This window comes from Colossoma macropomum, unplaced genomic scaffold (assembly GCF_904425465.1).
Source record: "Colossoma macropomum unplaced genomic scaffold, Colossoma_macropomum, whole genome shotgun sequence".
Classification (NCBI taxonomy): domain Eukaryota; kingdom Metazoa; phylum Chordata; class Actinopteri; order Characiformes; family Serrasalmidae; genus Colossoma; species Colossoma macropomum.
In genome coordinates, this window is record NW_023494809.1 from 14174297 (window position 1) to 14200296 (window position 26000).

The following is a 26000-nucleotide window of genomic DNA, read 5'->3' on the forward strand; positions in this document are numbered from 1 at the left end:
AGCTCTGCCCGCAACTTTTAAAGGGGCGGGGCAGGATGAGTTTTCGGCAGCCAATAGGAACAGGCAAGGCTTTGAAAGGGGCGACGCTTCCTGTAGTTGCCTATAGGAAGAGGCGAGCAAAAGGCGCGTAAGAGGAATTAATAGAAATATTTTTATTGTAAATTGTTTTTATTGCATAATATACAAAATAACAATAATTATTACTTCATTCTATGTATATATATATATATATATATATATATGTGTGTGTGTGTGTGTGTGTGTGTATGTGTGTGTGTGTGTGTGTGTACATATATTGTATACAAAATATTTTTATAGTAATAGAAAAAATATAGTATAAAACATAAATAAATAAATAAATACATATTACAAAATATAAAAACTTGTTACAATAAACATCTCTTATAAATATATTTACATTTATATTTAGATTTATATTTGCTGCTCAATTCTCTTCTACTTCAGTACTCCAGAAATTGGTTGTATCTGTACTTAAATGTAGCTAAATTCTTTGTATTAGGCAAATAAAGATTCTGATTCTGATGTGCTGTATTGCATGCCTACTGGCTCAGGTTATCAGATATACTAAGGATACAATGTGTCTGCAAATCATTGTAATAGCTCTTTGTGATAGTTGTAGTTGTAGCAGATATCTAGAAACAAGCAGCCTATTTAAAAATTCCTATATAGTTCAGAGTTCAGCATGATTGATATGCCTTACGTCTTGTGCTCATGGTGATTGTCCTATGCAATGAATAAGCTGAAGCAGACTGTTAGAGGAGGTGAGAATGGACTCAATAATAGCAATGTAGCACTAGATCAAAGTTAACTGAGCCCATATTATTAGCACCTTAATTATCTATTGAGCCATTCTTGCCAATGGGCTCGGTGTTGAGATGGTGTCAAAGAATTTGAATGGATTCAACAGAGCCTTCTGCCCAATTTCCGCCGGGATAGGCTCCAGCAGCCCCCGTTACCCAGAAGGATAATCAGCATAGATAATGTGTGTGTGTGTTTATGTGTCTGTGTGTGTGGATTCAACAGTGTTGACAGTTGAGCCCTGTATACTTATGGCAGAGGGGTGGGGGTGTGTGTTTGGGGGGACGGGGGGGTATGCAAAAGGAAATAACTGAGTTTCTCTGCATTCATCCCAACAGTCTTCTGACTGTTTATCTCCAAACTGTTGTAACTACACCTACTCCTCAATCTCTGTAAGCAGATCAACCACTATTGCAAATCAGTCAAACCAGTGTGGTATAGAAACCAAAGGACTTCTGCACAGGGCTTCCAGAAAATGAAATTTATAGACTGCTCAAAGATAAAATTAAAATTAAAAGTAAAAATAAAATAAAATACAAAATATATAGTATATACAAAGTATAAATAAAGTACCATTTTATTTGAGTGAAAGTGCAGATATTCTACCTACATGTCTACTTGAGTAAAGTCACACTAATTATTAAACAGGTTTTTTTTTGTTACTGTGCTTATATATATATATATATATATATATATATATATATATATATATAAATATATATATATATTTATATATATATATATATATGACTCTGTTCTGGCTGCAGGCTAAGACACTCTTAACTTCTGCATGAACTCATGAACTTGCAGGACTAACCTGCTGTAGGCTGCGTAGTTTTATACATGTAAATACATGTAAATAAAATGGGCCTCATTCACCAACTGTTCTTAAGAAGAAATTTCTACGTAAAACCCACTTACACAGTTTTCATCAAGATTCTGACATTCACCAGTGTTTTCTTATTTGGGATTTGTTCTTAGGTAAGAACAGAGTCTGTGCACACACAAGATCAGAAAGTTGTGAACAATTCTGTGGTTTAAGATGAAGAATCCACCTCCCGTCACAAACCAGGGGGCTAGCCGTATGTCTGGAGAATTGAAGTTTATTTCTCATGTGCAGGTAGCAGACACAACAAACAATGGACTGACACACTTTTATAGCTGGACTGATGCCAAGATTAGACCCAACCTATACATCCCAAGTGACAGGTGAGACAGACGCGGCCATGTTTGGCATAAGCAAAAATAGGAAGAACAGAATGTTCTAAATACAGTCACAGTACCAGCACACAAAATACTGAATATAATGAGATATAACACAGCACTAAACACATTACATTTCTTTTGGATTTTTTGTCTGATGTCCCCTGTCTAGGCAAGCACTGTGCACTATATCAATAAGAGTCCTTGGGCAAGACTTCTAACACTACCTTCACCTACCTGTGTAAAAATGATCAAACTGTAAGTTGCTCTGGATAAGGGCATCTGCCAAATGCCATAAATCTGTGGGTTTATGTACCAAAAAGCAAAAACAGTCTGGGCTGAAGTACTCCTTATAACTTCCGTATGAATGGCCAGAGCTAAGCTGTTGTAGGCTGAATAGCTGGATATATGTAAATGAGTTTTGTGACATCACAAGAATACTGAATTAAAAGCGGGCTATTTATGAACTCAGCTTCCATGCATGGTCTGTACAGACTGGGGAGTGAATTGTATATTTTGAAAAGTAAACCGTGGTTACATACTACACCAAACTTTTATTTTACATTTTTTTTCTTGATATTGTCCTTTTAATGTGCAACGAATTCAAAATGTGCTGTTTTTGCAGCCATATTTTCCTTTTCTTTTTTTACGCAATATACAGTCTGTTTTGTAACACAGTGTGGGGTGGAAAAAATAAATGAGAAAGGACATTTGTAAACCATACACAAATTTAAGTTATCTTCACCTGATTTAGTTAACTTACTGCCACAAAAAATAACTACATACTCGGTTCAGTTCGCCATAAAACCCCAAAACAAATAAAGTCTGTTAAATATAAGGTTCTTTACTGGCGTGACGACAAAAGCTAGGGTTACACATTTGTGAGTTTGAGAATATTAAATAATAAGAAGATAGGAAATTAGTTATAATGTCTGTAAAATAACGGTTGAGGTATAAACACTCCAATGACGCAACTGAAGGGAAAAGAAAAAAAAACCAAAAATGGGTTTGAACGCGTGTTTGTGGACTACAGGAAGAGGCGGGGAATTGCTGTCTGCACCATGGCGACGGGGACGCTACATTCACAGCTCGTCTTCGGCTGCTTTTTCGTATTATTGTTGAAATCAAACCTCCTTACCTGTGAACAGTTTTCTATCGCTTTCGCGAAGCCGTCGGACTGCGGTGCTGGAGGCTATTTCGATATTTCGAGTTTGTCTTGTGCGAAATGTGGAGCGGATCAAATCAGCGGAAAATCAGGTAACACCAGCTAGCAAAGCATTGCCACTGTCTGGCTATCAAGCTGTCTACTAATGTCAGGTCTTGCTTTTTGGTAGCTAGCTAGCTGTAACGAAGTAAATTCTGGTAAGTGAAGCTTCTATCCATTGCAACTGTTAATAAATCTAAGCGTCAGGCATCAACCTCACATTTCGTTGTTGGCTAACGTTAGCCTAACGGTCCTTATTGTATACGTTGTATACAGGTTAGCGGCGCTAGCTAGCTAGCTAGCCTCTCTAACTCAGTTTTGATAAGAGGTTTGGTCATTATAAGCCACAACTTTAACTTACTGCTGTACATTAAAACACATGCACAGCATTTACGTTAGCATTTTTATGCAACAGTAATGAAACCCTATTAATATATTGCCGAAAAAACGTTCACTCAGGAATTTGAGTTCAAAAGTGCACTCTAAATGACTCTGTTTACGTCTCAACAAGGACTAAATTATTTAGAAATTTAAAAAAAATTCCCCTTTAAATTTCGCAAGGACTAGTTTTTGTCAAGCTGCAGTAGCGTATAACATTAGACAATTTAATTATAATTACAGTTGTGAAATATTTGATGTTAGTATGGGGAATAAAGTGCCTGATGTCTGAGACATTGCTTTTACGATAGTTTTGTAAATGGTGATGAGATGCATGCAGGGAAAAGTAGAACCCAAAGAAAAGGGCTTTCACGTTTATCACTATTTTACCATGATCAACATACATATAAAACCTCAAGACACGTGTAGGTTAACTGATGGTTTTGGATAGTAAATAAAATGGCAACATGTGTGTTGTAGACCAGTGTTTCTGAACCCTGGTCCTGGAGGCCCACTGCGCTGCACCTTTTACTGTTGTAGACATCACAACCCCTTGTTTTTATCAGCACCACTGTAAAGAAATCTGAGTCAGTAGGCTTCTCTACAATAAATTATTTCACATTAAGCCACTTTGAATGACTTTGTTTACCCCTTGACAATTTAATTCCTGCCACAAATATTGTATCTTAAGTTTCCTTCTTTACATTTGCCTATTGCACTGACTAAAATCACTAGGACTTCTATTATTATTATTATTATTATTATTATTATTATTTATTTCTTTTTTAATTATATGTTAATGTTAGTGTGACAGTAGTAGCAGTAATGGTAGTATATACCACAAATTTGGGGTAAAACAGATTTATATCAGACCTAAATCAGATATACACTCACTTTCTGCTAATGTTAAAAAACACCCACACTGTACATCCACTCATTGGGCCTCATTCACCAATATGTTCTTAAGTTTTTTTTCTAAAATTTGTTATTGGGAAAGTCCTAAGAAAAAGTCTACATCAGGTTCATGATGTGTTCTTAAACCACAGAATTGTTCACACCTTTGTGCTCTTGATCGTGCGCAGATTCTGTTCTTACCTAAGAACAAATTCTAAATAAGAAAACATTGGTGAATGTCAGAATCTTTGTGAAAACTGCGCAAGTGGGAACGGTTGGTGAATGAGGCCCATTGAACACGTTATTAGAAACACCTTCACTCCCAGAGCTACTCTATGTAGCTGTACAATTATATTCATCTTTGATCAGTTTCTGACACAGGAATGCTGCCCACAAGATGTGTGTAACATTCTTCCAACAGTGACTGGATACATCAGTGTAAGGGGACCCCCACTTATTATTTTGCTGGTGACTCATTCTCAGCACAGCAGTGACACTGACATAGTAGTGGCATGGTAGTGTGTTGGTACTGGTATGATTGTATCAGGCTCAGCGTTGATACGATAGGAGTTTCTAATGAAATGGCTGTTGAGTATACAGTTGTGCACAGAAGTTTGGGCACCCCTGGTCAAATGACATTTTGTTGATATTCTAAGTGAAAATAAGTTAACACATCCTCTAGAGAAAACACACTTCTGCACATTTTAATGCTCAGTTACTGTTTATTTGTTGAATTTAACATATTGGGGGAAAAACATAAAACATAAAATGCAAAGTTCGGCACTTCTTATATCCTATGTTTTTTTATTTCCAATATGATTCTAATATGCTAACCTGCAATTAATAAACATTGTATATCAAAATTTGCTGAAAAATATCATATTTATGTTTGTTTTCTGTAGAAAATGTGTTAACATATTTTTGCTTAGAAAATTAACAAAACGTGTAATTTGATTTCAAACTTTTTCACATGTAACATTACTTAGCAATTTGTAATTAGAGATACAGGACAGAAATAGATGTGTTTGTTTTCTTCTAACTTAACTAGACTAAGACTTAGCTAAGCTTATTTCAAAGCAATCAAATATATGTGACATTTTACACGTTAATATGCTTTTTGCTTGCATGTTTGGATTGCCAGTTTATTGCTTTATATTTTCTTATGTTTTCTCTGAAACAGGGTTAAACTGCGAGTGCCAAACAGGTTTCAAAGTACTGACCAACAACGGAGCATCAATCACTTGTCAAAAGTGTCCTGTCTCCAAACCGGTATCAGTTCGTCTGTTCAACGTTCACATAAACTAACAAGTACCCATGATATACACTCAAACAGTTACAATATCCGGCTGTGTTCCGCAGAGTGTTACTCAGGATGGCTATGAGTGTATCCGATGTCCAGGCAGCGTGGGTGAGGATGGTAAATGTCAGTGCCCTACAGGCAGCATTCTGGGTGAGTAATTTAGGTTGGCTTTACACTGTGAGACTTCCATGCAACTTTAGTAAACCTACACAAAATCAAAATGCGCTTGAGTTGCATAATATAAAGTATTCTGAGTAGTATTAGAAACCACTACATGTCAAAATGGTAGACATGTTGGAAATATACAAAGAATTTAGAAGAATACCCTTGATGTAAGGTGTGGGGAAAATTATATGAATATATATATATGAAATGTAAATTTTATGTAAAATTTAAAGTATGAAAAGGTCGTATGTCATTAAGGAAAACAATAAAACGTATGGAAAATAAATGTGTCAGGTACGGAACCTAGGATGATTTGTGGTATGTTTATTTTTTTAATCATTTTGTGGTATAGTTATTTTTTAAAAGTTCCCAGGTTTTGTCCTATCATGGAAGATTTTTTTAAATGGGTGTGCTCTGCTGTGTGACTGCTGGGGAAAAAGTTGTAAACAATTTACATGAGTTAATGGTATGACTGGTATGTATGATGTAATGGCATGTTGTGTGGTGTGTATTGACAGGGTCTCTCACCTCTAAGCGTGACTAATTATTGGACAGGTGTTGGAGCTCTTTCATCATTGACATGTACTGGATTCTAATACCACTGTCCTGCAAAACAGTTGAACAGTCACCATTTTCTTAGTTTTATGAAACAGCCAGTCAAAACGCATGTTATAATGCTTTTCATAGTCTGATTTTACCTGGACAAGAAAATCAAACAGAAGATTGTATATTAGGCAGTTGAAAAGGAGAAATCACTTATAAAAGTGATGCAGAAACATAACACACATATACTCACATATGGTTCTGGAATGAAATGATCAGTAAGTTTTCATGCATTTCATTAATTTAAACAGGAAAACTTATCAATCCAGTAAAATGATACATATATGTAATGCATACACCCAAATGAGTCTGCATTACGTATATATGTTGTTCTCCTGGATTAGTTTAGAGTTGAAAGCACATTTCAGACTTCTAATTGTCTTGGACTTTAGGCTAAAATCCTTTTGCATTGAGTGACCCTAGACCTAATTTAAGTTTATTTTATTAAAACAAGCAGTTGAACATTCCATTTTGTCATTCCCAATACAATAATAGTGCCTCTGAAATGTTTTGCTTGAATTTTATCTAATTTTGAACATAACTCATAAGCCAGTACATGACTAGCAAACACAGCTTTGAACAGTTGTACATACATAAAATCATAATATTTTTCTATAAAACACAAAAAAGTTTACTTAATGGCAAAACAGGTTTAGGTAGTTTAAGTAGTGACAGTTCTTAAGGTTACACACTGATTTTCAGACTTTGGGACACATTTACTTCAAAACAATGGGATTTATCTTGTGGCCATGAGGGACAGTGATGCAGTCTTACTTCCTGCTCTAAAATGCAGGATGTAGCTTAAAAAGGCTCTGCCCATGGATTGAAACTCTTTATTTTTTCATTTAAAATTTATTTAAGAAAAAACTTTAATTAAAAAAAACAAACTCATGATTAGCAGAAATCTTCCAAGAAATCTAAAACATCTTTTTAAAAAACAACGTTTAATTAAATTCAGTGTTAGGGTTTTGGACGGACACCTCCCAGTAGAAAGTACCCTATAAATGCTGATTTTGTATATATTTCGCTTATTACTATTTCTTGAGTTTAACTATAACATAACATAATCTTGTAAATATTTAAGGTATGAGTACTTCATTTTTTAATAGTTTTTTTTTACTGTGAGGCCATAGTTTGAACTAATTTGTTAAAATTGTCTATAAACAACTGAAAAAGAACAAATGTTGAGTTTTATAGAGCAATAAAAAGAATATTATTGAAAGGAGGAATAGTTCAGTTAAAAAATCAGATTTACACAATTTTTCCTTGCCCCAAATGTTGCTCAGTCAGAGCTGATGTAGCTAACAAGTAACATATGCTTATACAAGCCAGTCATTATAGCTTTGTGCAAGGGCAGAGCTAAATCAACCCACTTGCTTATGTTGACACTGTATGACATACTGTTATCTGTATAAATGATCAGTGCAGGCAAAAATCATGCTTTAGGATGGCTGCTAATATTGTAGCTGTGTGATCTAGTTTTAGACATTTTTATAGGTAATGGTATGTTAATAGTAGTAGTAATAGTGTATGCTATAAGCTTTCATTGCATTCCATTAGCCTTGTAGCTTCAGGTACATCATAAATAGATAAAGATAAATCAATAAAAATGGCAGCACAATGCTTCTTCCTGTCTATGGTCATATAGAGATCATTTAAGTCAGTAGTCAGTAACAGTCAGAGTTAGTCTTAGTTCAGGCTGTCACAGAGAGACTGGACGTTACAGAGATGTATGGAAGGAGGTATCTTTGGCTAATGATTGCCTTGGTTTAGCCTTTAGCAAAGCAGCCCATTAACCAAGTTAGTGTGTCCACTGGCCTCACCTGCAGTGCGCTTCCATCGGTCAGTTGCATCAAACAGACAGTGTGAATGTTACATTTACTGAATAAAAAAATTACATATCTTGTATACTGCTTATACGCTCGATTTTATTTATATATGAATTAAGTGTTTAGTAATAGTCAAATAATGTTAACTTTCTACTCAGCAACAAAATACATACATATTAAAATGCTTCTGCCTGGCTTAGTCTGACCTTACTGTAATCTAAAAATATACATATAACCATTCATGATGCAGACATTTCCTGTGCAAGTGAGAAAAGAAATACATAGTGTCTGCCATTGCGGTTTAGTGCTGGCTTGCCAAGGCCTTGTCTTGAGCTTAGACTTCAACCCCTTTAGGGGTGAAGAACATCACTTTCCAAGTATCAATGCCACTGTATCCATAATTGGTAAAGTTTTGGTTCGTAAGTATTCATAAGCTTTATGCTGACTGTTTTGAAGTGTCTGTGTAACCCAGTGTCAGATGATATGATATTTCACGAGTGTAGGGGATGCAGGAATGAGACAAATGACTTGAAAAAATCAGATGTGAAACAATATTTAGCATCATTTTGCTGCGCCAGAGAAGCTGCTGCGTGCTTACACGTGTGCATCACAGGTTTATGTATATATTCTTCTGTGATTATTATTGTGTTCAAGTGTTTCAGCCACACTTACTGCTAACAAAATGAAGCACATAGCCATGCCATCTCAATACACATATACTGGCAATAGAATGGGTTGTACTGAAGAGCTCAGTAACTTTAAATGTGGCATTGTCACTGGATGCCACATTTGCACAAGTCAGTTTGTGAAATTTCTGCCCAGGTCAACCCTAAGTGCTATTATTGTGAAATCGAAGTGCCAACCATGATGATGCAGACCATGCAAATTCACAGAGCAGGGCCACAGAGTGCTTAGTTCCATGACTGTGCTCCTGTAGAGAAAGTGAGGTCCATAAAGACATGGTTTGAAGAGTTTGTTGTGGAGTATACCAGTTTAGAAGACTGAATTAGTTAGTGAACATTAATTAGTTCTTCCTATTTTTTATTTCCTTTATCAAATTAAGAATGACATGATGAGTTTTCAAGAAACCTTTTTTTCATCAAAGTTGTGTATGTTTTTTTTTTCTCTGTCTGTCAGCAGCAACAGTGGCAGTTGTGATAGTGCCAAAAATAAGAGACGTTTTTACAGTTGTCAAACAGCACAGTCAGTATTTACTAGTGGTCTAATCAGCATAATCTGCAGAAGTGCATTGTTATAATAATCTCCTCCCAGTGTTTTGTGCTTTGAGAGGGAATCTCCTTTAAGTACATACACATTGAGGCAAAAGCACAAAAGAACAGTGACTGTCCCTTTAATTGCTAAAGAAACTTTGCTCCTTTTTTAGTAAATTGCAATAGTGGCTTTTTAACAGCAAAACAAGGTTTGCGCTGATCTACCACAGCCAGTCCTGGCTGACTGACCACATTTGGGAGGAGAGAAGGGAAAAAAAAATGATTGTCGCCCAAACTGTTGGTCGCTTATTGCCTATGCCCGTTTCTGAGCTGATTCCAAGCATAAATCAGATGAGTTCCTGAAAATAAAAATCCTAGAGAGAAATTCCTTGTCTATAAATTTAATCCCTGCATAGTGCATCACTGTCTGTGAAGTCAGTTTGCGTTTTCAGTTTGAAAAAAACAGTGTTTGGTCTTTGCAATCGCTGCCATTTTCTCTCATTCATGTCTAGTAGGAATAAATATCTAGGAACCAAAAAGGGGGTACACCATTTAACTCAGCCAGAATTAAAGCATGTACCACCCCACTCAGTTCTCATTGATTAATTGACATAATGACTGTTTAATTTGCATAAAGTTAAGCTTTGCCAGCGAGAGCAGCCATGTCAGAATATTTCCAGGTCACATGGTTTTGGCGAGTGGAAGGGGGATTTATTCCCCCCTTAAGCAGATAAGAGAGACTCAAGCCCTGAAATTCTGCCTATTTGACCAAACTATAGCAATTACTTTCCCCTCATTGAGATTACCTGTTTGTTCAGATAGCTGCCCATCTTTCTGCGCAGGCTGCTGTTGTTGCCCCGGGTGATGGAGTCTGGGAAAAGCATTTGAAGCAAGACTTAAGCAGACAGGATCTGTACTCCTGTTCACCCCAATGATCTTGGTTTACCTTAAAAATGGTCTTTGCCTATATAATCTTTGACTTTGTCTCCACCCACTTTATGTCTCAAACGTTTGTGCTGCCTGTAACCAGAAATTACCAGCTCTCATTGAAAATGAATTATTCTTTCTGCTTTGTCGCATCGAGTTCTAAAGTGAGGCCATGCATTTGCGGAAAATGCATATGTAGAGTGAAAGTTGTTCAGTGGTTAAGAAATCCAGATGAGGAACTAGTAGGTTTTGTGGTCCTTTTCTCATGCTCAGTACACCACTAAATATCTATGATGACGCACACCATCAGTGATTTGTTTAAATAATAACAAAATTCTCTTGTATATGGTATTATATAAGAGAAATAGATATAAGAGATTTTATTTCAAGTGATGTTTCAAAAGTGATGTTCAAGTGTGTTTCAAAATTACTTAGAAAAAAGTCTTGTTCCAGTACAGTGGAGGAAATAAGTATTTGATCCCCCACTGACTTTAAAAGTTTTAATACAAAAAAATAAATTAAACGTCTCATAATTTTATGCCAGCTTTATTTTAACAGTGACACATAGAATATCAAAAGAAAAACTGAGAAAATTACATGAAATGAGAAATAAAAATTAATTTGAATTTCATTGAAGGAAATAAGTATTTGACCCCCTAGTAAAACATCATTTAATACTTGGTGGCAAAACCCTTGTTGGCAAGCACAGCAGTCAGACGTTTCTTGTAGTTTTATAAGGTTTGCACACACTTCAGGAGTAATTTTGGCCCACTCCTCTCTGCAGATCATCTCCAAATCCTTAAGGTTTTTAGGCATATATTTGGAAATGCGAAGCTTCAGCTCTCTCCATAGATTTTCTATGGGATTGAGGTCAAGAGACTGGCTAGGCCATTCCATGACCTTGATATGCTTCTTATGGAGCCACTCCTTTGTTTCCTTGGCTGTATGTTTTGGGTCGTTGTCGTGCTGGAAGACCCATCCACGACCCATTTTCAGTGCCCTGGCGGAGGCAAGGAGGTTGTCACCCAGGATTTTGCGATACATGGCCCCGTTCATCTTCCCGTTGATGCGGTGAAGTTGGCCTGTGCCCTTAGAAGAAAAACACCCCCAAAACATAATACTTCCACCAACATGCTTGACGGTGGGGATGGTGTTCTTAGGGTCATATTCTGTATTTTTCTTCCTCCAAACACGTCGCGTTGAGTTGAGGCCAAAGAGCTCAATTTTGGTCTCATCTGACCACAGCACTTTCTCCCAGTCTCTCTCGGAGTCATTAATATGTTTATTGGCAAACTTGAGGCGGGCCTGGACGTGAGCCTTCTTGAGCATAGGAACCTGGTGTGCACTGCAGGATTTTAAACCATTACGTCTCAGTGTATTACCAATGTTTTTTTTGGAGACTGTGGTCCCAGCTGCCTTGAGATCATTAACCAGCTCCTCCCGTGTAGTTCTTGGCTGATTTTTAGCCTTTCTCATGATCAGTGAGACTCCATGAGGTGATATCTTGCATGGAGCTCCAGGCCTAGGTCGATTGACACTTCTTCCACTTCCGAATAATTGCACCAACAGTTGTCACCTTCTCATCCAGCTTCTTACTTATGGCTTTGTAGCCCATTCCAGCCTTGTATAGGTCAACAATTTTGTCCCTGACATCTTTAGACAGCTCTTTAGTCTTGCCCATGGTGGAGATGTTGGAGTGTCACTGAGTCTGTTGGCAGGTGGCCTTTTATACAGGTGACAATTTGGGACAGGTGTCTCTCATGGTAACGACTTCACTGAGATTAGGGTGTGTCAGTGGTCTGTGGGAGCCAACATTAGTCATGGTTTTTAGGGGATCAAATACTTATTTCCCTCAATGAAATGCAAATTATTTTTTATTTAAATATTATTTAATTTTCTAGATTTTCTTTTTGATATTCCATCTCTCACTGTTAAAATGAAGCTACCATAAAAATCATAGACTGTTTAATTATTTGTCAGAGTACAAACTTTCAAAATCAGTGGGGGATCAAATACTTATTTCCTCCACTGTATGTTTTTTCCTTTTCCTGTAAAGTTAGCATTTTGGAGATACAAGGTATTCTACCAACAACAGCTATATATATATATATATATATATATATCTTGATGCATCTTTTTTCCTATACAGGATTTCTTTTTTCTTACTGTGTGAGGACTTGGCACTTTTAAAGCAAAGTATTTGTAAGTATTACTTCCAGTATCTTTTATTAATAAATCAAATGGAAGTCATGTGGCAAGTCAACTGGAAGGCTCTCATTCACTGCTCTTGTTTGGAGCACGAGACGCAGGCTGCCACTCATCTGCAATAAAATGCGCAGTTACGGTGAAATAAGATCCTGTGGCAGTGGGTGTCCACGCAGCAGATCACAGCTATTCTATCCGTTTTCTTCAGTGATTCCATAACTCCGGTTTTGGTCTCGTTGTAGAGAGTGGGGGGTCGCTGTGTCAGTAAAATATATTTGAGACGGGACACTGTATCTTGGCTCCAAAGTGTGCAACATAGAGCAAAAGCCCTTGTTCTCAACGACTGATAATGGACACACATCCTTGGCAGTAAAAGCTGCGATAGAATTTGTAATTTGCTTCCGAGTTGGGTGAAGCTTTGACATTGCTTGCTAATTCACCACTCTATAACCCTGAAGGCTGGTGTGCAGTCAGTGTATGTATGGAGTGGATTCTTCAAGAGACTTTTACTTTGACGATGGTGTCATCGGCTTCGTATCACAGTTCAGGAAGTATACTAGCAGAAAATGAGGGAAGAGCCTCATGGTGTTCCATGTATCATAATCCTTGTTCATCTGTTACATTTTGTGCCTTGAGGATGCACTGCTGGTATGTTAGTTTGTCAACATAAATCTTAATTCATATTTTGTTTGTATTAGCAACATTAGATGGTATTTCATGCACTGTTAATGGCATGTTCCAGCTCTTAGTGTATCAGGATGTATGCAGTAATCCATTGTCTCCAGTTAAAATTCATGTTTATTTAAACAACAGAAGGCATAAAATAGCATGGCAGTGGGTTAGTGTCATTGTATAGCAAGTTGTGTTCTCACGTTAGTACTCATACCCTGGTGATGTATTTTTTTGTAGTTTTACCCTACTTCCAGTCAACCATTAAAAGAGACGAACTGGGCTTCCTCTTTAGCGTGGTGATTGGGAGAGGAGTTGTCTATCTGCTGACTTATGCAGGGCATATAAGGGTGGCAGAATAGTAAAACGGCAACATCTTAACCGGCTGATATACAACAGAGGAGGTTAGTGTCCTCACTACAGTACAGTGCGGAGGAGATACATGCAAAATAACCAGGCTTCTATGACATTATGGAAAAACAGAAGCCGGGATCCCAGAGGAGTCTCATCACGCGGTCTTGTTGGTCAGCAATTTCAGAACATTCTCGTGGCTCCTCTGCCAGTTCCACTGCTGCCATAGCTTTTGCAGATGCAGAAGAGGCCAAAGCTAAAGCACAATATGCAGATTAAGATGCAAAAAGCCCGCTTGGATGCAGAGAGAATATGCTTAGATGCGCAACTTGATGTCCTAAACGCCGAGAAAACAGCAGCAGCTGCTGTTGCAAAGGCCGAAGCATTGGCAATGGCTCTTGTGCATGGCAAAGAATCAAGCTGTGAGCAAAAAAGTGATGCAGGACTTGGTTCTTATGATTATGTTCAGCGAACTAAGGATTACATTCAAAAGCAGACCCGACTACGTGCTGACACACAGGCAGATCCAGTCACAATATCAGGAGAGCAACTGCCAGCTCAGCCATCTGTATTATATGAAAATACTGAGGCCAACCCTGATGTTGACACACATTTTCCCCGTGCACACACAGTCACTGCAGAGGAACAAGTTACCTACTTTAATGCAAACGCTGTGAAGTCATTACAAATCACAGAACGTTCAGGCTTCAGTGAACAAAGTCACAATGCTTATTCAGGCCATGGCAGGCCACCCAAGTATGCCATGATGTAGTGCCGCCAGCAGGTTCAGCACCATTGCCTCAGACTTACCCACACGTCAACTCATGCCCACCTTCACCTATAAAACATTCTCAGGTCCTTGACAACACCCCGCAGGCTCACTATGGGGACGATCAGAATATTTCTGATCTTGTTAGGTTCATGGCACGCAGAGAAGTAATAGCTACAGGCCTATTGCAGTTTGACGATCGGCCAGAAAATTATAGAATTGGAAAGCGTCATTTCTAAACACCACTGCAGGTCTCAACCTTTCTGCTAAAGAAGAGATAGATCTCTTAGTTAAGTGGTTGGGTGCAGAGTCAAGAGAACAAGCAAAGCGAATGAGAACTGTACGTGTCTATAGCCCAGAAAAGGGACTTCAGATAATATGGCAGCGGCTAGACAAATGCTTCGGAGCTCCAGAACTCATTGAGAGCGCACTACTCAAAAGAGTTGATAGTTTACCAAAGATTTCGAACAAAGACTGGAAGAAACTGAGAGAACTGGGAGACATGCTGATGGAACTTCAAGCAGCCAAATCAGAGGGAACGCTTCCCGGCCTTGCCAGCTTAGATACAGCACAGGGTGTATCCAGCATAGTACAAAAACTGCTCTTTAATCTGCAAGAGAGATGGATGATGCTGGGCTACATGTTCAAACAACAGAATGGAGTCTCTTTTCCTCCATTTTCTGTTCTCGTCAGTTTCATATCGGATCAAGCCAAGATGCGTAATGACCCTAGTTTCCTTCTACTTCCGTGTTCAGACTCCACAAAATCAGAATACTCCAGAATCGCAAACAGAGCATCTGTTTCAGTCCTCAAGATGGACATCTGTCTGGATAAAACAGCAAATGAAGGTGTGCAGAAGGCTAACATTGATCCAGCAAAGCTGTGTCCTATTCATAAGAAGCCACACCCCTTACATAAATGTCGTGCATTTAGAGAGATGTCTTTGGAAGACAGGAAAGCTTTCCTGAAACAGAATGGCATTTGTTTTAAATGCATAGCTTCAACGACACACCTAGCAAGGAGCTGTGGAAGCCTTGTGAAGTGCAATGAGTGTGGTAGTGAATGGCGTCACTCGGCCCTACACCCAGGACCTACTCCTGCGTCTGTGAAGGCTCTCACCCCTACTGGAGATCAAGGCGGGGAGAGAAGTGATTCTTCTAAAGAAGAAGCATCAACCAATTGCACTGAAGTCTGCGGGGATAATCTGAGTGGTAAATCGTGTTCCAAGATTTCCCTAGTAAAAATATTCCCAACTGGTCACCAAGAAGAATCAATCAAAGTTTATGCTGTCATTGATGACCAGAGTAATCGTTCTTTGGTAAGATCAGAGTTCTTTGATGTTTTCAAGATAGACAATCAGAGTCTCCATACCTTCTGAAAACTTGTGCGGGTATAACAGAGACGAGTGGGAGACGTACTTATGGCTTTCAAGTGAGTTCCATAGACGGTAATGTCACTCTCTCACTTCCAACTTTGATAGAGTGTAACGACATCCCTAACAACCGATCAGAGATCCCCACACCACAAGCTGCATTACATTACTCACACTTACAGCCTATAGCAAGACAGATCCCGGAGCTTGACCAAGAAGCTCCAATCATGATTCTACTCGGCAGGGATATCATCAGAATTCATAAGGTGAGAGAACAGATAAATGGACCACACAATGCACCTTATGCCGAAAGACTGGACCTTGGTTGGGTCCTAGTTGGTGATGTTTGTTTGGGCAAGGTCCATAAGCCACTCAGTTTCAATGTCTTCTTTACCACCACCCTCGAGAATGGCAGGCAGTCACTCTTTAGGCCTTGTCCTAACACTTACCAAGTGAAGGAGAGAGTCTGTAAACTGAAGGACTCAGGAGTGTGCACTGCAGTTCCTGCTAAGAACACGTCACAAGTCAGGAGCAGACATCATATTGGAGATGATGTCTTCAAGAGAACGGAACATGATGAAAAACCAGCCTTTTCCATTGAAGACCTGACCTTCCTCCATGTCATGAAACAAGGCCTTTATAAAAATGAGGAGAAGAGTTGGGTAGCACCTCTTCCCTTCAAGCCTCAAAGACGGCGTCTACCCAATAACAGAGAACAGGCCTTCAATCGCTTTCTCCTGCAGTTGCAATTTATGGCCTCAGACAAGCGGCGAGAGAGGGTGAGGCGGAGTTTGGAGCCGATACCCTGGAATTTGTGGAAAGGGACTTCTATGTCGACGATGGTTTAAAATCACTGCCTACTGCTGCAGCTGCCGTCGACCTCCTTAAAAGAACACAAAGGATGCTAGCTTGTTCTAACCTGAGGTTGCACAAGATTACCTCAAACTGTGGAGAAGTCATAAGCGCCTTCCCTCCAGAAGATCATGCTAGTGGTTTGAGAAACCTAGATCTGGGTAGTGACACAATGCCGGTTCAACGAACTCTTGGAGTCGTCCGGGATCTTAAGAGTGACACATTTACTTTCCAAGTGTCCAGCGACAAGAAACCATTCACGCGACGTGGAATCCTTTCTACTGTAAACAGCCTTTTCAATCCCCTTGGGTTCGCTGCCCCAGTCATTATCCAAGGCAAAGCTCTACTTAGAAACCTTACAGCAGACACTCAAGACTGGAATGAACCTCTACTTCTGGATAAACAAGAACTGTAGGAACAGTGGAAAGACTCCCTGCAAGAGCTCCAAAATCTTCACATTCCCAGAACTTACATGCAAGCTTCCCCTTCTGCTGCTCTAAAACGAGAGCTCTGCATCTTCTCGGATGCCTCTGTCTTGGCAATAGGTGCAGTGGCATATCTAAAGATTTTAGACTCAGATGGAAATCGCCAGACAGGCTTCATCCTTAGTAAAGCTAAGCTTGCCCCACGTCCCGATTGAACTATACCCCGCTTTGAACTTTGTGCTGCGGTATTAGCTGTGGATGTGGCTGAAGTTATAACATCAGATGTCGACATTGAATTTAACAAAGTCACCTTTTTTACTGACAGCAAAATAGTCCTTAGCTACATCAACAATGAAAAACGTAGATTCTATGTGTTTGTGAGCAACAGAGTCCAAAGAATTAGAAGAAGCACCTAGCCTCAACAGTGGTGCTACGTGCCAAGCAATTGGAATCCAGCTGATCTAGCAACAAGAGGTGTCCCTGCAGCCTGCCTTCGGGACACCACATGGCTCACAGGCCCTGCATTCTTGACTCAGCCAGACGCGACATCTTGCAGCGAAGACACATTCGACCTGGTGAATCCTGACGAAGATGTAGATGTGCGTCCTGAAGTAACAACATTCAGCACTATTGCCAAAGAACATAATCTTGGCGCAGGACGCTTTGAGCGCTTTTCCATCTGGAAGTCATTACTTCGGAGTGTCGCATGTCTGATACACATTGCTCGCTCTTTCAAAAAAGATTGCCCCAGAGAGTCAAGAGATTGTAAAGGCTGGCACCTCTGCAGTGGAGCCTGCACTGCCGATGAGCTTGCACATGCCAAGAATGCCATAATTAAAGCCGTACAGGCAGAAGTTTATAGGAGAGAACTTCAGTGCGTTAGAAATGGTGAGAACCTCCCTAAAGGTAGCCCTCTACTTACTCTGAATCCTGTCATGGGAGAGGATGGCCTCCTGAGAGTTGGAGGGCGTATTTCCCAAGCAAGTGTCATGTACGATGAAAGGAGCCCTGTAATTATCCCTGGACGACATCACCTTGCAGTTCTGATTATAAGACACTATCACGAGCAATGTCACCATCAGGGGCGGCATTTTACGGAAGGTGCTGTGCAGGAGGATGCATGTGCTCTCTTATCTACAAGTGTGTTACTTGCCGGAGGCTCTGTGGTGAGACTGGAATACAGAAAATGGCAGACCTTACCCGCGGACAGAGTAAGCATGGAACCTCCATTTACATACGTGGGAGTTGACATGTTTGGGCCCTGGACCATTTCTACTCGCCGCACTAGAGGAGGCCATGCTAATGACAAGAGATGGGCAGTACTGTTCACTTGCTTGAGCGTCAGAGTAATCCAAATTGAAATCATCGAGAGTATGGACACTTCTTCTTTCATAAATGCCATGAGACGCTTCATTGCTCTTCGCGGTCCGGTGAAGCAGATGCACTCTGATCGGGGAACCAATTTTATAGGAGCGTGTAGGAAGTTGAACATCTCTTCCAACTTAGATGAGAGCAAATTGTCTAAGTTTCTCACGGAGCAAGGATGCTCTTGGATCTTTAACCTGCCCCATATGGGGGGGTGCATGGGAGCAGATGATTGGCATTACCCGAAAAATTCTGGACTCTATGATGCTTCAAATGCAACCTGCGAGAATGACCCATGAAGTTCTGAGTACATTTATGGCTGAGGTGACTGCCATTGTGAATTCCAGGCCTCTGATACCTATCTCCACGGATCCTGAGGATCCTGTCATTCTAACGCCTGCAACTCTACTCACGCAAAAGACCGGTCCATGTCCGGTTCCCCCAGGTCAGTTTGATGGTACTGACCTCTATAGACGCCATTGGAAGCAAGTACAAAACACCTTTTGGGACAGATGGCAAAAGCAATACCTGTCTACACTTCAACCAAGAAAGAAGTGGCACAACGACGAGCAGAACATTACAGAGGGAACTGTGGTGCTTATGAAAGACTGTCAGTACAAACGAAACGACTGGCCGTTGGGCTGCATCACCAAAGTATTCCCAAGTGAAGATGGACAAGTTTGCAAGGTAGAGATCAAGGTTGCAGATAAAGCAGGGACAAAGCTGTTACTAAGACCTATCACACAAGTCGTGACACTGCTTCCTGCTGAGTAATGAAGGACTGTTGATGTTTTGTTAAGTTGTGTTGAGCTAAGATAGTGGTATATTAAGATACCAGGAGGGGAGTGTGCAGTCAGTGTATGTATGGAGTGGATTCTTCAAGAGACTTTTACTTTGACGATGATGTCATCGGCTTTGTATCACAGTTCAGGAAGTATACTAGCAGAAAATGAGGGAAGAGCCTCATGGTGTTCCATGAATCATAATCCTTGTTCATCTGTTACATTTTTTGCCTTGAGGATGCACTGCTGGTATGTTAGTTTGTCAACATAAATCTTAATTCATATTTTGTTTGTATTAGCAACATTAGATGGTATTTCATGCACTGTTAATGGCATGTTCCAGCTCTTAGTGTATCAGGATGTATGCAGTAATCCATTGTCTCCAGTTAAAATTCATGTTTATTTAAACAACAGAAGGCATAAAATAGCATGGCAGTGGGTTAGTTTCATTGTATAGCAATTTGTGTTCTCACGTTAGTACTCATACCCTGGTGATGTATTTTTTTGTAGTTTTACCCTACGTCCAGTCAACCATTAAAAGAGACGAACTGGGCTTCCTCTTCAGCGTGGTGATTGGGAGAGGAGTTGTCTATCTGCTGACTTATGCAGGGCGTATAAGGGTGGCAGAATAGCTGGCGTGCAGACTGTAGGTTACATAGCAACACAGACAGTCTCGCCTAGCTAAAGAAAAGGCAAAGAGAAAGATTTAAGACGAACATTTGGAGATGAATGGACTTATTTGCATTTATAAGCAGCGCAGTTGGTTTCCTGGAACGTTAGATCTGCAAGGAGAAACTGACAAACACAAAGTTGCAAAGCTGAAGCTTCTGTTTTGAATCTTCCTGGTCCACCTTAAATGGTGCCGCATTTACATTCTGGTGCCTCGGCAGAATTTAAGGTGGAACGGGAAAATTCGAACAAGAAGCTGGCAAATGAGAAGCTGACGTCAGCCTTGTAAAACAGTCAAACTTTGAGAGACATTTTACAAGAAACTGATCTACTTTTGAGGAAAACTTTCCTATCGGAAATGGGAGGAAAGCGGCTAAAGCTTAAAGCAGAGCAAAGTAAATCTGCGTTTTCGTTTTTAGCCTAGCTTTAGCCCAAGGTGGTCTGATTTTTGTTGAAAGGACAAAATGGCTCTTTTTAACATTTGGGTTGTCGACTCCTGACCTAATCTAGCTTTTAATGCAGAGGGTGCTGGTCGGATTTCTCGCTCATCCAGTTGTGTTTTTCTGTCAACGTTATCAATTAAAATTTAGAAAATAGATTTTTTCCCCCACCCCTAATACACACACACACACACACACATATATATATATATATATATATATATGGTAAGTATACTCAAATACTATAATACCATGTACTGGGATATGTAGATGAAGTATAATTGAGAACAGCTACAACTACACTGACAACCTGACATGCATTGTTTTAATTAGTCTTAATCAATTAAGAACAAAATACAATTTTGATTTGTTATGTAAAATGTTATTCTTATAGTTTTATTTACTTTTTGTCACTGTATGAAAGCATTTGTTAAATATGTAAATGCAAGGACAATTTTTGAATGTTGAATTGTCTACTATATAAAAAATATTGAAGCAAGCTTCTTCAGATAGAACAAAAACAATTTCTTTCGTATGAATAATTTGCAGTCAAAAGTAATAAAGCACAAGATATTGCAACATGTCATATTGCAATACTTAGTATATCACAATTCTTTAAAGCAGCACTATGTAGGATTTAGGGATTTGAACCTCTCTGGTGGAAATATGTAATTGCACACAATGTGCAGAATAAGATTTTATAATGTCGGTTGTGCTTCGGACCCCCAGAAGCGGATGAATCAGATTTTGAAAGAGTATGTAAAGAAACTTGGTGAAGGGCGTGTCTTCCGAGGCTGTAAGTGAATGATCTACTATTGTCAACATATCTTTGTTGATTTTGCATTTGAGACCTAAACATCAAGCTAGATCTTCTTTTTGAGCCTGTACAGACATATGACATGGTCCAAAAAACTCCAACAAAATCCATCCTGGTACCTCTGACTTTTAAATGATTTCAGGCTTTACAGGATGGCTCGCAGAAGCACACACACTCCATATTTTACTGTGTTCTTTTTTCCTCCATACTCAGTAATGATACTTCTTTTAGTTTTATTTAAGCAATAGAACACGAGAGGGAGTGTGTTATCGCTAATTATCATCATAGCCGTGATGTTATCGCTAATTATCATCACAGCCGTGATGTTATTTGCGATAACACACAAACTCGAGTGTTCTATTGCTTTTATACAACAGTTAAATAAATAAAGTAAGAAATAAATAAATTGGGCCATTAGTGTGGCATTTAATGTTAGCAATTCCTTCTGCCAAATTATAGTTCCTTAACAAGTAGCTTGTTGCTACGTCAGAGTAATGAACTCCGCTCACTCGCTGCACAGTATGCTGTATATTAAGCATCGCCTTTTGAAGTACTGACTGAGCCATAAAACTGCCACAGTATCAAGTTTAACTCAGTGTTGTCAATTTTTGCTAGATCAGTATTAATGTTGTTTTGTTCCATCCAGTCTGTAAAGCATCTTACAGCCCATTTTGTTTGGCGAATGGTATTGGGTTAATTTCTGGCTATTTCCATGTTGTTTAGGTGTTCTTCTGTCACAGCTGCTGACTGAAAAGCTTGCTCAGTGGTAACGACAGTTTGGGAACTGAACCAATCAGCTTGCATGGCCGGAACTAACTGTTGTATAACAAAAAATAATATATAGTGCTGCATTAAATATCGCTTATTGTGAGTCTGGTATTGTGATGATATCATAGCGGGTGGCCTGCAGACCTGCTTGTGACAGGCCTAGCTTCTGGCATAACAGTATAGCCACCTTGAATACACTTTGGGGTTCTTCATACCTAGAGGAACTTGGTATGCCTGGGACTACGGATTTTAACACTTAACTGATTAACTGTTAACCAACAAAAACAAACAAAAAACAATTGTATTGTTCTCTTGAGGACACGAGAGCACAACTTGTTCCAGTAGCCCTACTTAGTAATACACAACTCTGGGTTTTCTAGAGTCGGTTGACTCCTGTTGACTCCACTTAATTTGACCAGGTAGCGCCAGGAGCCGGCAATAAAGGGATATAGCAGAGATTAAACCATCCTAAATGTACTTTACAGCACTATCACACTGTCGCTAGACATGCTGCAGTAGTTGGTTGAGATTGTGTTGTCATGCACACAGCGCATGAGTGTTTGGTTGCTGTGGGTCTGTGTTGATGAGTTTAATTCCCCCACTTATAACTTGATAAGACAATGTTTTGTTAATGTGGGCCAAGGATATTCAGCTAAAACTTGTGAACATCGAGTTACATCAGATTTCTTGCTTAGAAAGGTCCAGATAAACAAACGAACATGTGAATGGTGATAATGGTTACATTAGTAGTTAGTCCAGCCAGTTAATATAAAAAGGTACATCAGACAACAAATCAAATGTTTAAACTGAGAAATTTTATTGTTTTTTGCAAAATATATGCCCGATTTGAATTTCATGCCAACAACACGTTCCAAAAAAGTTGGGACGGGGGCATGTTTACCACTGTGTTTCATCACTTCTTCTTTTAACAACACTCTGTAAGTGTTTGGGAACTGAGGAGACCAACTGCTGTAGTTTTAAAAGTAAAATGTTATCCCATTTGTGCTTAATATAGGATTTCAGCTGCTCAACAGTTCAGGGTGTACTTTGTCGTTTTTTTCATTTTATAGTGTGCCAGATTTTTTTGGTGGTGACAGGTCTGGACTGCAGGCAGGTCAGTTTAGCACCTGGACTCTTAATACAGAGCCATGGTGTTGTAATACATGCAGAATGTGGTTTGACATTGTCTTGCTGAAATAAGCAAGGCCTTCCTTGAAAAAGATGGATGGCAGCATATGTTGCCAAAACATGTATATATTGTTAAGGATTAATGGTGCCTTCACAGATGGCACGTCACCCATGTCATGTGCACTAATGCACCCCTGTACCATCATGAATACTGGCTTTTGAACTGTGCACTGACAACAAGCTGAGTGGTCTTTAGCCCAGAGGACATAGTGTCCATAATTTCCAGAAATAATTTCAAATGTTGATTTGAAATTCTTTCTGGAATTGATTTGACACTTTTCCACTTTCCCTCAATCCATTGTAAATAAGCCTGGGCCCAGAGAAGGTGGCAGGAGTATTCTAACCAAAATATCTTTCTAAATCTCTGTTGATATCTCTATGTCAAGTTCCTCCCCCCCACTGTTGTTTCAATAAAGTTAGAGGCTACAAATTGTATGAATTAAGCAGAGAGTACACCACAACAATGCATTTCTTAGACTGTGGACTGGTTTTCAGTATGATATCTAAAGCCACCAGGTGTTTTTTAAGCATTACACAACTTTACCAGCCTTTTGTTGCCCCCGTCCCAACTTTTTTGGAACGTGTTGCTGGCATCAAATTCAAAATTTATATATATTTAAAAAAAAAAAAAACAATAACATTTTTCACATTTTTCTCAGTTTCAACATTTGATATGTTGTCTTTGTACTATTTTCAATGAAATATTTACATTTTTCACAGCGTCCCAACTTTTTTGGAAATGGGGTTGTAATTAAAAATGAAATAAAATTCAAACAAAAAATGTATAAAGGCTTTTCTTAATGAGGATTTCATGCTCTTGCACTGTCAGGGAATAAACACTCTGGTAGATCTTTCATGTTGAGCTTTGGGTTTATTTTGTTCATCCTCAGAACTGGATTTTGTTGGTAGTTTAACTCTGATGGATCGTTTTGTTTCACAGTGGCACTTGATACAAACTCTGAATGGATATTTCAGCTCTGGTAAGAAGACCATAGATAATTAATCAGTATATTCATCATTGTTTTGTCAGTGGAAAGAAATGTAAATGGGACTCTTCTAGAAGAAGCTGTATGTGAGGCCTGCAGTGGAACAGTGCCTGCTTTATCTGCCCCGGATGCCAAAGGCAGCAGGTAAGCCTTCCTTCTCTAGGCTTTACTGACTTCTCTACTATTATATTCAACTGAGTGAAGCTTTATCGCTCTCACATCAAAACATGGTATTTCCAATTTTTGGGTTCTAAAAGAAATGTAGGCAATGCAATAAACCATTAATAGTACCCATTTTTCAACTCTAATTAGTAAAATTAAAATGTGTTTTAAATGTATTTCTTTCCCTGTCAACAGCCATATCCATCATGTTACTAGGGTTTAAAAATCTTTGTAAAATGGCGTCATTTCTGGCAAAAAACTGTAATCACATAAATTTTGCTTTATCAAATATAAAGAAAGCACTTAAAGAAACGGCCAACTGCTAGGTTAATTAAAAAGTGAGCATAATTAGTAGTTTTTAAGTAGATTTAGAATGGCATGATGTGTAAAAATAATTTATATTTATATAAATATATTATAGATGTGGCACCACTGGTTGTGTAACGTAGGAGGCGTTAAGGCAGGATGCAAGTGTGAGTTGCTTTTATTTAAATGATATTTAACAAAAACACAGTGGCAGAGGTTAGTGGAACAGATAAATCCATGACGAGATAAAACAGAACTAAACCAAAACCTACAATCCAAGAAACAGGCAACAGCAAGGTGTATAGACAATGCAAGACAAAAGGACTGCGCAAACACAGGGGTATAAATACTAACAGAGAAAACGAGAAACACCTGAGACCAATGAGAGGGCAGGGCTAAGAGATAAGGAACACATGAAGACAGGGCAGGACAGAGGTGGAGCTAACATAACAACAAAAGCACATGTCGCAAGAAAACAAAGGTACATGGCAGACATACAAAAACACAGCACTGGGAAACCAAGAAAAAGGCAAAAACAGAGAAAGACCAGGACAAAGAGTGAATGGAAGGTCACGTGACATGATAAATAAAATATTGCGCATTGTGAACATTTCTTGAAATATTATGATATTATATTTTTCATCTTGGCCACCTGTAGTAGGACATGTTTCCTTCAAGAATTTCATGTATTTTACCAACTGTGCACACATGCTTTATTTGGCTTCCTTTTTCTTTTTGTGGCCTATTGAAAAGAAGGATGGCTTGCTTACTTGATTTTTTTTCTTTCAAAAACTTTGTCATTATGGTTTTTGCACCTGTTTAATATTTATCTGCTGAAAAGTCTGATAGGAAAATAAATGTTGATAATTTTGTGAAATATTACTGATAAATAGTCTACATTTGCAAGCTTTTAAATCTGTATATATCTGTCTAATCAGTCAACACACACACACACACACACACACACACAGAAAAAACACATGTAATTGATTGTATATTTATATATTTTTAAATTATGTACATTATATTAGAAATTAGTGCTACTGCTAGTACAATATTATCGATTTACCTACATTTATTTTCTCTCTCTTTAGTGAGCCTTAATCTCGTGTGTGTCTGTCTAGGTGCGTGAGATGTCAGGAGTCCTTCATCAGCACGTCTCAGTCATGCATGTGTGGGTCTCCCAATATCCTGGTGAGAAATTTAAATCCTAATATATAGATAACATCAAGATAATATTTATCCTTATTTATCATTTATTTCATTTAAACCCGTCCGCATACATTGGACAGACAGAAAAATGAAAGGCATCAGGGTTGTTTTTTCTGCTGCATGGAAATC

The 26000-nt window shown here is 38.8% G+C and overlaps 1 protein-coding gene across 3 annotated transcripts in view; it reads left to right on the forward strand.

Moving 5' to 3' along the window:
* Window positions 1-3077: 3077 nt before the first annotated feature.
* The window catches only part of tmem67 (transmembrane protein 67), a 57531-nt gene continuing 34608 nt past the window's right edge, over window positions 3078-26000 (forward strand). The window contains exons 1-5 of one of the 3 annotated variants that reach the window (XM_036558715.1): window positions 3078-3279; window positions 5679-5767; window positions 5858-5948; window positions 24236-24335; window positions 25784-25853. In XM_036558715.1, coding sequence (XP_036414608.1) covers window positions 3084-3279; window positions 5679-5767; window positions 5858-5948; window positions 24236-24335; window positions 25784-25853 — 546 coding nt within the window. In that variant the 5' untranslated portion in view covers window positions 3078-3083. Of the gene's footprint in view, window positions 3280-5678; window positions 5768-5857; window positions 5949-13307; window positions 13387-19474; window positions 19573-24235; window positions 24336-25783; window positions 25854-26000 lie in introns of those variants that run through there. The other 2 variants (XM_036558718.1, XM_036558716.1) reach the window with 2 other exon arrangements.